The 15977-nt window shown below is 47.3% G+C and overlaps 1 protein-coding gene across 4 annotated transcripts in view; it reads right to left on the bottom strand.

Moving 5' to 3' along the window:
- RPTOR (regulatory associated protein of MTOR complex 1) overlaps positions 1 to 15977 on the bottom strand; it is a 113794-nt gene that overhangs the window by 47252 nt on the left and 50565 nt on the right. For all 4 annotated transcript variants that reach the window (XM_061377191.1, XM_061377192.1, XM_061377194.1 and 1 more), the window contains exons 10-15: positions 11341 to 11416; positions 9762 to 9863; positions 6321 to 6404; positions 4898 to 5008; positions 786 to 860; positions 374 to 439 (exon numbers count right to left, since the gene is read on the bottom strand). In XM_061377191.1, coding sequence (XP_061233175.1) covers positions 374 to 439; positions 786 to 860; positions 4898 to 5008; positions 6321 to 6404; positions 9762 to 9863; positions 11341 to 11416 — 514 coding nt within the window. The remainder of the gene's footprint in view (positions 1 to 373; positions 440 to 785; positions 861 to 4897; positions 5009 to 6320; positions 6405 to 9761; positions 9864 to 11340; positions 11417 to 15977) is intronic.

The raw sequence follows: 15977 nt of genomic DNA, 5'->3' as shown, positions 1-15977 counted from the left end.
CCTTGTTGGAAATACTCCTTGCACCTGTCAGAGCCCCAGGGTTTATGGCTCACTCCATACCCTTCCCAAGAACTTTACAACAGCCCTCAAGCTCCCACTTGACAGGAACCAGGCACTATTTCTTAGTACGCTGCCTGGAGGAGTACTTGAGTGACTTGTGTCCTTAACCTCCATGTCCAGGTGCCAGGCACATAATGTGTCTGTCACACCTCCAGGTCAATCTTTCTTCTAGTCCACACAAAAAGAACATAAAGCAATCTTCTAGTTCAGTTTTCCAGGGCAGGGTTGTGCTTTAATACCTGTTTATCAAAGCCAAGGCACAATGCAGAGAAGAGACAGGAGAGAATGGAGGAAAAGAGATGCTGGGACTTACCTGTCCTGTATTGTAGTTGTTAACAATTACAGCCAGGATAAACGCTGTCATCGTCCTGTGTTCAGCCTTAAACAACATACAACTCCTTGTTAGCTAGGGAACAGGCCAGAGAACAACTATACCCTGTGCTTTCTGAGATATGAGATTGTTCTAAGTGCAGTCTGTAGCACATTAAAGGAACAGGAGAGGGGGAAGCTTGAATTCTGTTATCACCCAGCCCTGTCAGTAGTTACACCCAAGACACTTCATCAGTGTCTTCCCCAGCCACTAACTTGGTGATGACCCTCCCACAGAGCACAGGGTGCTGTGGGAGGTGGGAGGCAGCCCTGTGGTAGCACCAGCTGCATCAGAGCAGGCCCAGGCAAGCTAAGCAAGTGCTAGGAGAGGCCGAGTGAAGCTGACTTGTCCTTACAGGCATATAGGGGTCTGCCAGAACCGAGAGGAAATACTTGTGTCCGTTGTCCTTCACAAGGTCAGCTTGGCAGGACTGAAAAACGAGACAAAGGAAACACAGTGAGTACTTCAATGCGGGAGTGCTTTCCCTCCAGTGATGGAGGAACATTTCATGTCATCATCATTTTTCTCAAATCCTGTTTTCATTTGAGAAGCAAAATAAGGCACAAGCAACTGAGCCCAGGCAGGAGCAGGGCCGAGAGGGCAGAGCAGCGCAGGAGCCCTCTGCCACCCCAACATAACCACAGCAGCTGAGAATGTGCCTTCCTGCTTCGGAGAAGAGTTAAACTTGACATCACCCTTCATTAAACCTTCACCAGCATTTGAGAGCACCACAAGCAAAATCATGGAGGAATCTGGTTAGTTTGTTTGCTTTTACATTTAACAGAATAAGAATTATTTAATATTACATCTTCTAAAAGCCCCTGCTCTAACTCTCCCCTTGATTTCCAATCCCCAGGACATGGGAGGTGCAGTTCAATAGCACAGACAGTCCATTGGTTCCTTCTGTGTCAGTGTGTTTGTGTCATCGAGCAACCTGCTCTGGTGAAAGGTGTCCCTGCCTGTGGCAGGAGGTTGGAACTGGATAAGCTATAAGATGCCTTCCAACCCAAACCAGTCTGGGATTCCATGACTGCAGCTGATTCTCCAGCTCAGCCAGGCAGCCAGGATGTGAGCGTGTTTTGGGACTGGTCAGTGGACAACTCTTGGACACTGCCACATGCACTAACCCAGCCACACATTTCCCTTACAGCAGCCCACATCACCGAGTGGTTACCACTTAATCCATAAGGAACGGGGGGATGGAGGAGGATATTCATTCTTTAGATATTCATTCCCTATATTCAGCCCAACGCCCTGCTTACACAGGGGTAGATTTTAGCAAGAAGATTTCAACTCATCTACACAAACAAGACCCATCACTGTTTTATTTGGTCCAGTGCTGGCACGTATTACACCGGTACAACAGGAGCAGGTAGCAGCATGACCTCCTACTACACACAAACACTGCAGAGCAACTCCACTGCCTCCAAAAGCCTGTAAGGAGAACAATGCAGGTTTTCCCGGGGCAGTATCAGTTGGGAAGCACGTGGCACACACCATGGTTTTGCTAACACCCAACTCAGCTTTCAGGTTGACATATTAGGGTCAAACTGAGAGAAGACATACTACAGAAGTGGAAATTTAAGGGAGGAAATACCGGCTCGGCAGCCAGCTCCCCAGGGACGGTGGTTCTATTGTATGCTTCACACCAGAGACAGGAGCATGTATTTTTTATCAGATGTAGAAGGTGAAGGAGGAAGCTAATTGTTGAAAGGAGGGGGGGTGGCAAGATAGAGATGCAAGAGAATATCTTATTGCTGAAGGGAACAAAGATGCTGGCTCTGGAAGACCAAAGAGCAGAGAGGATGGACTGATGCCAGCCTGCAGCTCCAAGAGGCTTTCCTGACTTCTGCGTAATGCAGCACAAAATCCAGCTTCCTTTTCCCCCCACTTTTCCCTCTCAGGGTGAACACTTTGTGTTTCTTATGAAACCCAATCTCTTCATGGCAATGCAGACAAACAGAAGGCTGCCCATCTTCCCCCTGCGTTTATTGTGCTGCCACTGGTACCCGAGTACCTGAGGCTCGAGGGTTGGAGGCAGCGTCTATGCAGGCAGCAGACTCGCTCCAGCCCTCCCTGCTGGATCCTGGCAAAGGCAGGGAGAGCCAGCATCAGCAACACCTCCTCCTCAAGGAATAAGCAGCTACACTTGTGAATAATACTACAACGTGACCAAAACAAGCTGCAGCTTGGTTTGAAAGTTCAGAACTTACATAAAATAGGACATTTCCAGCACTGGGGAGGGATGAGAGCACAGATCTCCTCTTTCTCCTTCATGTAACACGTGCTGTGTAACTCATCCCTAAAAACCCCATCAGTTCCTGGAATGCAGCAGCACTGCCACAGCTCAGGGTGGCCTGGGTGACCACGATGACCAGTAACACCTCCAAGGTGGGCACATTATGGGATTACCAGGGAATACTTAACCTGAATATCTGTTTTAACTGCAAGATCAGAAATGGTAGCCACACATCTGGAAAGCAAGGATACTATTTATGTCACTCCATTGCTTTAAAAAGCATGAGAAATGTTTGTTTTCCATTGTCTTCAGCCAATTCTCTGGGGTGGCAAGATCTCTTTTCCACTGTCCCACTTTAGCAATATTCACATTTTCAGTTCTCTTTAAAGTGCAGATTTTTGGGTCTTGCTTAAATTCCTGACTATGATCCTTATTACAGGCAGGGAGATTTTGTTCCCCTCTAAAATCAAGTATTTCAGATTCAGAAGGTGCTGTTTACCAAACATTACCTATGAAACCTACAGAAGACTCTCAAATTTGGGAACTACACAACATGCTCACTGTGATTCTGGCTTCTGTTAAATGTGTTTGAAACTGAATTTGTTTCCAACATACATGGGCAAACCTCGAGTCATCAGAGGGGGAAAAGACACACCTGTATTGATACTGAGCATACAAGAAAGTATTCTTTTTGCTTTTGATATGACAACATACTTGCTCCCTGTATGCTGACAGCTCAAGATGCTGTGTGTCCACTCCCTTGGCAGCACCCATTGCACTGTCCTGGAGCTGCCCTCTTCTCCCTTCCACCACTTGGCTGTGGAGCTAGAGAGTGCAATGGTGGCAGAAAATCCAAATCCAAAGTTTAAGAGGCTAAAAAATGGGGTAGGCATCAGCACAGAGCACAGGAGGGAGCAACACTGATGGTGGCAGGAGGGGAAAGAGCCCTCTTGATCAGCTTCCCCATGGGAAAGGGTGACGGATGGTGTGACATACCATGTACATTATACATGAGCCTACTCAGAAACCTACCTGGGGCTGAAGCATCAGCTGCAGAGAGGCATGCATCAAAAATAAGCTTTTCAAGAGTAGCTCGAAGATGAATAGTTCTCATTTTCTTTGCTTTCCAAAATCCTCTTAGGATGTTAATGAAAATGTATTTATAAAAGTAAACCTGACAATGCCAGATCAACACGGGGGAAAACTCCAACACCGGCAGTATTATTCTCCATACTGAAATATGGAAACATGGGAAGAAAGATAACAAAAATAACCCCTCAAATAGGCAAGATCCAGCTTCTGCAAACAGCTCAGACCCTTTCACATCACTTACAACCATGCCTGCTATTAACCGTGTGCACTGCTCCTCATAATTTTATACTGCTCAACTAATTGCACTCACAAACCACCGAGTCACACATGTAACTGTACAAATTCACCAGCAATCACCTGCTTCATTATGTATTTTAAACCCCAGAGCCAGAGCTCTGGCTAAGGCCATCCTCAAAAATCACCTCTCATCATGAGAGGTACAAAATGTTGTCAGAAGACCAGAATCATGGAGCCATGCTAGAAATAACCTGTGCTCTGGGGGGTGAATACTGCTCTGCCAACCATCTGCAATGCATCAGCACATTCATTCATTTATAAATCCTGTTCCAAGTCCAAAGTCATCAAAAATTACTGCTATTTCTAGAAAAATTCTGTCTGAATCCTGAAGTGATACAGAATCATGGAATCCCAGCCTGGTTTGGGTTGAAGGAACCTTAAAGCTCATCCAGTTCCAACCCCTGCCATGGGCAGGGACCCCTTCCACTGGAGCAGCTTGCTCCAAGCCCCTGTGTCCAACCTGGCCTTGAGCACTGCCAGGGATGGGGCAGCCACAGCTTCTCTGGGCACCCTGTGCCAGCGCCTCAGCACCCTCACAGGGAAGAGCTTCTGCCTAAGAGCTCAGCTCAGTCTCCCCTCGGGCAGGTTCAAGCCATTCCCCTTGGCCTGTCCCTACAGGCCCTTGTCCAAAGCCCTTCTCCAGGTTTCTTGTCAGATCCCTTTAGGTATTGGGAAGCTGTTGTAAGGTCCCCCTTGATCCTGGTCTCCAGCTGCTGCAGTGTGGTTTTGAAGCACCTCAGGAGAAACTCCCAAGTCTAAAGCAACTGGAAAAAAGTGGAGATGGGGAGAGGGGGAAGTTGCTGGAACCCAAAAGAAACAGCCAACTTCAAAATACTTACACTGTCCACTGCCAGAATTTTGGCCCAGATGAAGACCAGGAGAGGCCTCAGCTCACGAGCTGAACTCTGGAGCAGCTTCAGCACATAGGGGAAAATGCCAACAGACAGCGCCTGGGGGGGAAGAGAACAGCGAACGCTGGTTAACCACAGAGGGGAAATGTGGCAGCAAACAATTCCATCCATTGCCAGCAGGGAGGGGATCCCTCTGCATCCCTCTGCCGCTCATTTTCATCTTGGATGTCACCAGATATTTTCAGACTCATTTGCTCCACGGAGGCTCAGAGCTAATCTAGAGCTCGCTTTCGCTGCTTCCAGCCTGGGCTATTTAATGTTCACGATACGTTGCTCTCTCCTCAGACGGGTCCATTTGCTCTCACAAGTAAACATACTGCAAAAGCTCAGTAATTGCAGCCTTCCCACTGGAAATTAAACAGGCTTCTTGCCTTGCACAGACTTTTTACCCTGCTTTTTCTATGGGAGCAGAGGCTCTCGCAGGAGGACGTGCACCACGCCGAGAATCACACTGACTGCTGTCACACTTTGTCAAGTGCAACGTAAAGGACACGCATGGTGGGACTGTGCTCACAGCACTGGGCCTGGGGGGCTACATCTGAGCATCAGTGAGATCTATAGAGCACCTCACAACCAGAGCAAAGGCTGTGGCTGAAGTGCAGCTGCGTTTTGATCCCCAGTGTTTATAATCCAGAGGTCTTAAAATCCTCTTTAACACATATTTTCTTCCTACCACAGAGGGCTAAGCTGTCTGTGAAGCTGTAGAAGGGAGCCTTGGCTGAGATGGAGGAGGAAAGCAAAGAAAACCGCTAAAGTCCCATCATTGAGCTATTCCACGACCAGCTGGTGGTTTGTCTTCATTACTTTTATCAACAAATAGCTCCATTTACAAGTGTTTGAAACCACTCCTCTGTTTAATTCTTATTTATTATCTGCACTGCGCTAGCCACTTTCCCAATGCAGAAGGCAGCTGCTGCCTTCTCAGAAGAGCTTATAAAATCCAAAGACCAAACAGATAAAGGAAGAGATGAAAATGATGCAGGCAGTAAGCTGAGAGAGCAGATGATAAACGTACGTGCTCTCTTTCTGTTATTTATTTGACATGACAAACCTTCTTATTTGTCCCAGATGTTCCCTCCTGTTTTGTCCCTTACAATATTTTACACTAAACTATTCCCAAGGAACAACTCCTTGTTTAATGTAAATGAACAGCTACCCAGCCTCTGATTAATACAAACCACTTTTCCTTTAGTGATGCTCGCTCCATTTCACACACATGAACGCATAAACCACTGGCCATTTGTCAAACCTGTGGAGTATCTTCCCCATCTTCCTCCCATAAATCACTTGTATTTATCCCTTGTCCTGAAATAAACCCAACATTACAAGACAACAAGCAACATCCACGCACCAAGCTAACGGCCCAGGGACCCAGGTCCAAAAACCTTCCCAGCAAATCCAGAGCTCGCAGCCGGTGAACCTGGCTCAGCAGCACCTGCAGAGGACAGGGAGAAGGGTTACTGCAGAACAAACACACATCCTTGTGAGTGCAGAGCAATGTAAAAGGACCTCAGGGCTGCTCCATCCCTTGGAACAAGCACGGCCTGAATGGAAAAGGCCATTGTTCAGACAGGTTGAACCAGCCCAGCTCTCTCAGCCTGTCTCAAGAGCTGCTCCAGCCCTCGCAGCATCTCCATGGCCTCCTCTGGACTTGCTTCAGCCTGCAAACATTTTCCTGGGCACACAGTTATCCTCCATCTCCACATCACTGCTCCACTTGTTCTCTCTGCTAATTCCTCTCTCAAGAGCAGTGGCTCCAACGCCGCAGCCCCTGTGGATCTCAGATACTCACAGTGTTCCACCCGCCTCTCCCCAGCAAAGCAGGAACATGACTCTATCTGCAGGAAGGATCCAGAGGTGAGCAAAAGGCTCAGCCTGCCATTACTCAAAAGAGCTCAGAAGCAGAAAAAGAGGCTTTGCTTTCCTTGGCAATCGATGTAAGAGACTTAAGAGGGAAGCAAAAGGTCACATTAGTCGTTAATAAAAATCTCATTAAACCAGAGTCTGACGACGCTAATGAGGTGGTAGTTTACTGGCTTATACCCACCCCAGTGTGAAATATTAACAGGCAGACTTTCAGTTCTTAATCTCCTTAACAGATGTAAGATATTGGAATGCAACATTTAATCCTCAGTTTAAATTGAGAAACATCCCTCAGCACAGGGCTTGGGTTGAGAGACTCGCTGATTTAGCTCCCCAATTCCATCCCCTTCTCAGTGTTTTTCCACACTGCATATTCAAATTAAATTGTTTTTTCATGTTTGCTATTGAAGAATAACTAAATTACTTAGCTCATGGTTCATACTATCGATGACTGATGCTAAAGATGTGCAGAAAGAGTCCAGAAGAGGACAACAGGAAGATGTGTTAACCACTGCAACAGTTTCACCCTGAATATCAGAGCTCAGGCTCAGGTCATAGGAGAAAGGATTCTGGTCGGCCTGCCCTAGTTGGCACCAGCCTATTCCATCAACTCACTACAGAACTTGGCGTGATTATCAGTGTGCTTTAAAGGTGCCCAGCACAGGAATAACAGAGGCAGCTGGTTGAGATTAAAGCAGCGCTAGAAACCAGGGCACAGGAAGCTGAAAGGACAGAGAGGAGCATGTTGGACACTGGGGGCTTACGCAGGCAACGGGAGGCACGGGGATAACAGTGCTGCTGGCATGACCTTCAGAAACGAGTAAATCCACACATTCTGTCAGAGCTGGGGCAAACCAGATGGAATTGAACAGGATTGCCAGGTGACAATGCAAAGCCACATCTCGACAGTGCCAGCATCCCACAGACCCCTTAACCAAATCGGTTCCTATTTGGAGAGCTCTGTTTTGTTATTTTCAAACCCCCAAAGCCACCAGCCTCTCCCAGGCTTCTGTGTTCCCACCTTCCCAACTGCTCTGCACAATAACTCAAAGCCAAAACTGACACAAGTTCTAGAGACTTGGGTGAGGATGAGGGAGTCTGTGCATGACTTATGAGCCTTTACTGAAATGATGGACTGGACAAAGCACTGCCTCATGTCCCACCCTGATGTTTGTACACCTCTGCTCCTGAACACAGGATAGGGAACCTAATAACATCCACACACACAAGTTAGAGATTAGCCAGGACACAAGAGGGTAGTTTAGAGTAAAAGTCCATGTTTCAGCAGGCATCTCCAAGCCAACACAGGATGGAAGAAGGAGACTGCAGCAGTGCTGTCCCCATGGCTGTCTGTGGGACAAATGGTGTTCTCAGCCACGTGCACTGGAGATGTTGTGGCAGGAGGTTCCTCCATGAGGATGGAGCATCTGCTACTCAGGCTGTGCCTACACCAGCTTCTCTTTGCTGACTCCTCTCTTCTCTGCACCAGGACAGCACCTGAGTGCAGCCTGTCCCATGCACAGCAAGAATTCGACATGGAAAGCAACTTCTGGAACCCAATTAAAAGGCCATTTACGAAGGACCATTTCCCTGTCTGTGACAAATCCCTGCATGGCTGGCAGCAGGGTCCTGGCACTCAAATACTGTCTTTTCCCAGGGGCACATCCAAATGGAAAACAGAATCAGCCTTCATTAGACTACACCAGCATGGTCTAAGTGCACTCCTAAGGGATCAAAGCAAAAAAAGACACCCCAAAGGGTCTGAAATGCCCTTCCTTCCCTCTCCTGATCAGTTGGTCTCTGATTCAAAGTACCTCAGACCTGCCACCAAGCAATCATATTCCACCATACAATTAACATGCTGTAATTATAATAATAATTGCATTGTCCTGCCTCATTTTGCTCCAGGATGAGAAGCAGGTTCCTTTGCCAGCTGACCTCTCAATTCCACTGCAAGGTTAAGCTCCCTGCAGAGCCCTCTAGAGCCATATAGTTCACTGGAAAGCAGCAAAGTTGGTGCTAGTGCAGAAGCCTGCCTTCTCCCATTGCAGCAACAGAGATAAACCCTACATCTCTTTATCCAGCTGATCTCCCAAGGCTTGGGAGGCTCAGGGAAATTAAGATTTGGTTTTACAGAGATTGATGGTGCTGTCAGTCACAAAACAAGCTGGCAGCTAACAGAGGGCAGGCGAGTCTTCACACATTTAGTGAAAGGAATCACATATCCTTGCACAAGAGACTGGAACCACGTTCCTTCAAACAGAAAGACCTTAAATTTTGCTGCCTGGTAGAGGAGAGACCGCAGCTGCCGTAACAAGGGTTTATATTTCTGTCAATACAAACTTGTAGGGAGGAGAGGGCAAGAGCAGATGACAACTGTAATATGTGCCTTGCCATAAAATATTGTTTGAATGAGGGGTTCTGTTTCTAGCAGATTGGCTTCTCCTTTATACTTATGAACTTTGTCTAGTCTGAGCAAATGCCTACCAGAACTCTACATTCCTTCCAGGCATGGTCTTCAGAGACTTGTTTCTGTGTTCTTGCAGCAAAATTTCAGCATCCCATTAAGGGGAACACCTTCGAGGCTGTACCAGAGAGATAAGGGAGCCATTTCCAAACTATTTACAGTGCAGTAGCTTCCACTTTCTGCAAACAGAGAGGAGATAAAAGTCTCTGCCTGATGGAGCTGGCATGCAAGAGGAGGTACTGCAGGAGAGCACAACAAAGACGGGCTACTCTGTGAAGAAGTCCTGCTACTTCAGAGAAAGGAGGAGGCAGCACAGCCCAACACTGATACAGAGTGAAGGTATGGGGGAAGGAAAGCAATCTTTGCCTTCATGTGCACGGGTCTAACAAACACCCAATCAGCTGTAGCTCATCCTGCAGGAGCCTGCATGGCTTCCCTGCCCGCTGGCACCCAGGTTCTCACCTGCAGGACAATGGGGAGCTGCTCCGGGGGGTTGCGGTTCTCCACGCCCATGGTCAGCCAGACCTGGAATGCCGTCAGCTGCTCCGCAAAGAAGGGGCTGTGCTGTTGGAGCAAGGACAGGAATGCAGAGTTGAGTTAAAACCAAAACCAAACACAGTGAAGCAAACAGTCTCAGCACTTACAGACTCACGCAGTTTATGGGTTCCAAAACCGATCCCTTTTAGTGGACACACATTCCATAGAATCCCAGAGTGGTCTGGGTTGGAAGGGGCCTTAAAGCTCATCCAGTTCCACCCCCCTGCCATGTGCAGGGTACACCTTCACTAGGGCAGGTTGCTCCAAGCCCTTGTGTCCAACCTGGCCAGGGATAGGTTACTTGGTGAGATCTGACATCTTGCAGCACATTTAAGTCCTGTGAACCTGCTCAATGCACAGAGCATCTCCTGTCTCCCAACACCAGCAGTGACCTGCCCATCACCTGACATTGCTCCCCAGAACACTCCACTGCGCAGCACACACTCAGATGGTCCCTGGACACAGCAGCATCCCCCACCAGTGCAGTGGTGCCTGAGGAAACGCTCCTTTTGCCATCCATCACCCCAAGTATGTGGTGCAAGCTGGGTATGAGAAATACCGACCAAAGCACACAGCAGCTGCCAGCTGGAAATCCACAGTGGGAAGGAGGCAGGGGGGGAGATGGGAGGAGGGAGAATGAACCAACCCAAACCCGCCAGAGGCCAGTGGCTCCCCAGGCACCCCCGGGCGAGGCCCTCCTCCACCAGGTTATCGGATTTTCCAGGTCTGACTAGGCAAGAGCGCCTAGAGGATACGCAGGAGTCAGACACACGTGGTTTATGATGTGCTGCTGAAACAAACCAGCCCTGAGGAGACTGCTGATTGCTTTCTGCAGGGCCAGGCTGGACTCTCAACCCGCAGCGGGGCTGGGGAATGGATGGCAGCAGGTAAAGGTAATGCTGTGACTCACCCGGCCTCCTGACACCCTGGACACCGAGAGCTGCTTCTGCCAGCCTGGACATGAACCAGGCTGACTAAGCCCCCAGCATCCCTTTCCCTGCCTTGTGCTGGGCAGTTCCTCCCAGGATTACTGCTGGCCAGCAGCAGCTCACCTCCCCTGCCTTACAACAACACATCTTGATGGGCATAAATCAAGAGGTTTGAGGGCAAGATGTTGATTAGAACACAAGAAATCCATCAGAGATGTGTCTGCTCCATCATTTGTCACAGTGCAGAGCTGAGCCTTTTCCATTCCCTCCCAAACCAACAGCCAAACTTCCTATCCCTGTAGGTGTCTCAGAGATGTTCAACAGGTTAATACTTGTCCCCTCTCTGCAGAGCAGGCACCTACATGGTGTTAATCACACTGGATTTTAAATGGAAGCATAAGGAATAGCTCAGAAGAGGACTCGAGCCCAGCCAGCTCACAAAGTCTGAGCTGTGACAGCATGTTGATAGCTCTACCCACTGCAACTTCTAGCCAAAACATGCAAGAAATCACATCTGTTATTGAAAACCTACTTTAACCTGGGCACACAGGATGTCAAGGCATCACCCAACTTACCCTAAAGGCAGTTCCTTCCTCTATAATTGTAGGTAATTGGGAAAGGCAAATATCAACTGCAAGGTCCCAAGCTTGCCTAGAGGAAAAGGTGAGAGAAGGAAGAGAAGTCATCACAGGTTAGTCCTAAGTAATATCAAGGTAAACTTAAATCCTGATCATACAAGTATGTGGACAAAGCAATGTTGTCTGAGTGGTTTAGAAATGCTTAATATTCTCTTCTTCTAAAGACAAGTATACCATACGAGAACTATTCAGATGAACAGTGTCTGGTCCAGCATCAGGCTGATGAACAAAACATGGGCAAGGTAAAGAGATCCCTGGCTGAAGTTCACAGACCCTGTTCCTCTCTGTGATGTAGAGAGAAGCCAGAGTGAACTGAAGTCCTATTATACACCTGACCTCATGCAAAAATAGATGAACTCAACCCTGGATTAGCTCCAACCCACAACCCCTCAGCACAGCTCTCCATCCGGACCCAACCCCTGGCTCGCTCTGTATTCTGGTCACAGCAGAGCAGCTCAGGTAGATGCATTCCTCCTGATGGGCCCTCCAGCCCACAATTCATGGATACACCTACACCAGTACCTTAATTCCCCCTTCCACATCCTCCACACAGCTGCCGTGTCACTGCACACAGCGCTGAGACAAGTGACTCTCTCTCCAGTAATCTCATTCCGAGCTGGGTTTTGCATGGCAGCCTTGTTAGAGATCAGCTCTCCATGAGTCACCCCAGGACGCGCTAAGCTAGGAGAGGAAATACTGAGAGATTTCTGTTTTCACACTTATCCCCTATACGATTTAATGGCTGAAGTCTTGTAACTGGCAATATTTTAGTGCTACAGTTGTCACAGCACTTAAATTACACACAGTGGCCAAGGAACCTGATTCAGTGCAAACAAAATGTGCTGCAGTCTGCTTGAACAGCCTCACAAACTCAAAAAACAAACTAACATCCACACATTTAGTCTCCAACATTCCTAAAACACCCCTAAAAAGTGAAACCGTTACTTTTTACCCCAGAAACAATTAGCCTATCTCTATCCATTGATGTTTCACACACACTTCTTGTTTTAACATATGAATTAGTGCACTCTGAAGGGCTGAGGTAAGCCACCATCAACCAGGTTTCTGACACAGAAGGAACTAATTTGCTCCTCAACCACATTTGCTCTTCCATGGCTCATGGCCATCATGTGGTAACATCAATACACTGAGCAATGTTTCTTCTCCCAGGAACATTTGCACACATGAGGCCATAGGTGATAATCAATACAGTGTGCTTTAGTTACCTGCTCTAATAAGTTCCTAAATCACACTGTTTGGAGTCAAACAAAGGCCTCCATTCGAAGCACCACCACATGAAATCCATCCAATTAGTCTAACTGGAGGCTGTTCTCAACCGAAAACCACCACCCCAATTAGATGGAAGAATAAACTCGAAGGCTCTTGTATTTTTCCTCCGGACTCAGGAGATGCAGCTTGGTTTAGCTGCTCCAGACCTTGTCCCTCTGTTTCTCACCTTCCCCTTGACAATATGCTGCCAATATAATTAAGAGGTAATCAAGAGATAATCGAAGCATGGCAAGAAGTACTCCCCACATGCTCAATAAAGACCCACGCTGCAGAGAAACTGTTTACACAGAGCTGATGAAACAGAGTTATTCCTGGTTGTGGCAGAGGCAAAGTCAATTAGTGCAAATACAAAGATCGTTTCCTTGAGGTAAAGAAGGAGCATTTCTGACTTACAGGTTTCTTGAAGGAATGGGCACCAGCCCCTACAGAAATTCTCTCAAGCACTAAAACCCATCAATACCTTGTGCCTTTGAGAGATGTTTTACTAGACAGGAGAAAAACCGTTTAGAGATCAGGGACAACCAGTTGGATTTTGGCTGTCTATAGAAGGGTTCTGCACGGGTCATTATACTGCAAAGGCACAGTGCTAAGATGCCAAGCTCCTCACTGTAGGTAAGAAGCACTAATGCTGCTATGAAAACATCCAAAGCAGCCCTGCAAGGCCAAACCTCAAAGGTTTTAGTGTTACCAGAACGAAGGAACTAAAATTTAAGAAGATATTTTAGTAGATTAAAACGTTTTTGTGCTTCCAAAACCAACCAATGCAGCCACGTGAGCGTTACTCAACCTTTCCAAAGAGTAACCACCAGCATGAAGTCTTAATGTTACTGCTCACCCAACCTAGTGTTGCTGAGTAACACCAGCTATGAGAGAGACTTGAAGTGATTCTCCAGCCTTTCAAACCAGCCCAGCACATGGCTTGTGAGGCTTTAGGTTGCCCGTGAGCTGGCCCACAGGTAACTCCCTATGTTGGTGATGGCATTAAACAGCATTACAACAATTAAAAGATTCAAAACAAGCCCCAGATGAATGGTAAAGGACTAATGCCATGGAATACGTGAGGGAAACAGAAGGGGAAAACCACTTGTTACAGTCATGGTGAAATAATGGCTGGTGGTGGGGAGGAGGAGCAGTGATTGACTGTTTTAATATGCCAGGGGGAAGCAGAAAGGTGGGTAAACCACAGACATGCTCGCTGAACTAATATTCCACTTCAGCACACAAACAAGAGATAAATTATGGAGCAGCAGTGAACAAGGATGGGCGGTGTTGCACCCTCCCAGTGATTTATGAAAGCCAACCCAAGAGCTCGCTCCTGCTCTCCCTTCCCTGCAGAGACTGCAAAGCGCTGTGGAAGATTTGTTTTCACCACATCAGGTACAAAAAGAGCTCCCATTGTTCTTTCCTCTCTTTACTGTACCCATCCAACAAGCCTGGGCCCCCACCACGACAAGGATGACACTATCCACGGGGCTATGACCTGCTGAAATACTGCAGTGCTCCAGCTGCACTACGTTATGCTACTATAGAAAGTGTAGGGGGTGTGTGTTACACTATGTTATAGTAATTGCTCTGTAGGTACAACAAATAGGTCGAGCACATACATAAGAAGAGAGAACACCTCCCCTTTGCACCCCCATTAAGTCAGAAGCTATCACACACTTAATGTAAGGTTACTCAATGCACAAGACACAAGGGATCACCCTGCACAAGGACACTGTGCTTCAGATTACACGAAAACTAAAAAAGAAAAGTCATTTTCCATAATTCTACAATAAAAATTAAACAGGGAAAGAGCTGCCCCGAAATCCATCACTAACTCCTCCCACGACAGAAATACTCATCTAATTTGTCTCTATATTCTAATTTCAATTTCTCTTACCCTTCGGCACAAAGTCCCTATTCACGCACTCCCAGACTCCATCCATCCCCACTCAGCCCAATCCCAGCTTCATTACAGCAGGAGTGCTGAAACTGTTAATAATTTAACAGAAGCTCATCCCTGCCTTTATTGCTTGCCAGAGGTGCTGCAAAGTTTGGACTTTCAAGCAAGGAACAGACAGCTGAGGATTCCAGCTCTGCTCAGCGGCCACTTGATGGGGCAAACCCAGGAATCAGCTGGTAATCGAAGCCCACAATGACACTCTAACTGCAGCTGGAGAGGTGAGCATGAGTCTTCCTTCAGCCACACATATGGTGGGACCTGCAGACCATGAAAGCACCTTTTCTGACACTCGTTTCTGGGCTGAGTCAGTGTCTGATGCTTTGAATCCTCGTATCACAGGTTTTTATAACGTATTCTTATTAACATCCTCTCTTCTTCTGGGAACAGTTTGTATTACACTGCACCACACAGGAGATTGGTGAAAATGAGTATTTCTTACTGGGACAGTCATGCTGAGGAGCCACCGTAGAGAAGCTGAAGCTCCCCATGGTCCTGGGGCTCAGGTGCCAGGGTACCTGCGTGGCTGGAATGGTGTTTCTGGAACCACTACATGCTTCAGACTGTATCAAACATGAGGGACAAGCTTCTTCATGTTTGTTTTTCCTGCAAGTACAGTTCAGCCACGGCCCCTGCTTGATTGGGTGTCAGACTTCAGCTGATTCTCCTGCTCCTCAGTGACACTGGGAACTCCCAAGGCCCCTCCAGGGGTCCGGCTGGAAGCTGCTCAGACACAGGTGTCTGGGAACAACAGTTATTGCTGTGAATACTTAGTACAACTCTGAAACCCTCCTTTCTTCTACCAATGCATTCCCCTGCTCTAGACGCAACTTAAAGCACATGCTTTGCTATTTTTGCCCGTTGTCTCCATTAAACTATCCATAGTCCATTAATGGGTCTTGGAGATGTTAAGACAAACACACAGAAAAATCTGGTTAAACCAGCAGTGTAATCTGAATTAATCTCATCCTTCAAATGCCAAGCAGTTCCAAATACCCTTTTGAACAATCAATCCCTCCTTGCTGCCATACACAGCCTCTCCTTGTAGCTCAGAGGCTCCTTTCTCTGAGCCAGTCGAGCAGCCCTGCATCCATCCTGCCACACTCCCCCAGCTCCTCTCCCACCTTTCATTGTGTTGCTACATTATGGTTTTCTTTTCAGCCAGAATTCCAAGCTCATTTTATTTGCAGTGTGTTATGACTTACTTCCAACCCCAATCTCATGATCACTGTACACGCTAGTGCAATATTTCTGTAATGGAGAAATCAAAGCTCTTCCAAAACATAATTAAGGTACTTTGTTTTAATATATGACCTGTGTTAGGAGATATTTCCAAATGCAT

This window comes from Neopsephotus bourkii, unplaced genomic scaffold, assembly GCF_033783945.1.
Source record: "Neopsephotus bourkii isolate Nb327-2 ecotype Australia unplaced genomic scaffold, CSIRO-AGI_Nbou_v1 NB_1749, whole genome shotgun sequence".
Taxonomy (NCBI): domain Eukaryota; kingdom Metazoa; phylum Chordata; class Aves; order Psittaciformes; family Psittacidae; genus Neopsephotus; species Neopsephotus bourkii.
This window is presented reverse-complemented; position numbering and strand designations above follow the sequence as displayed.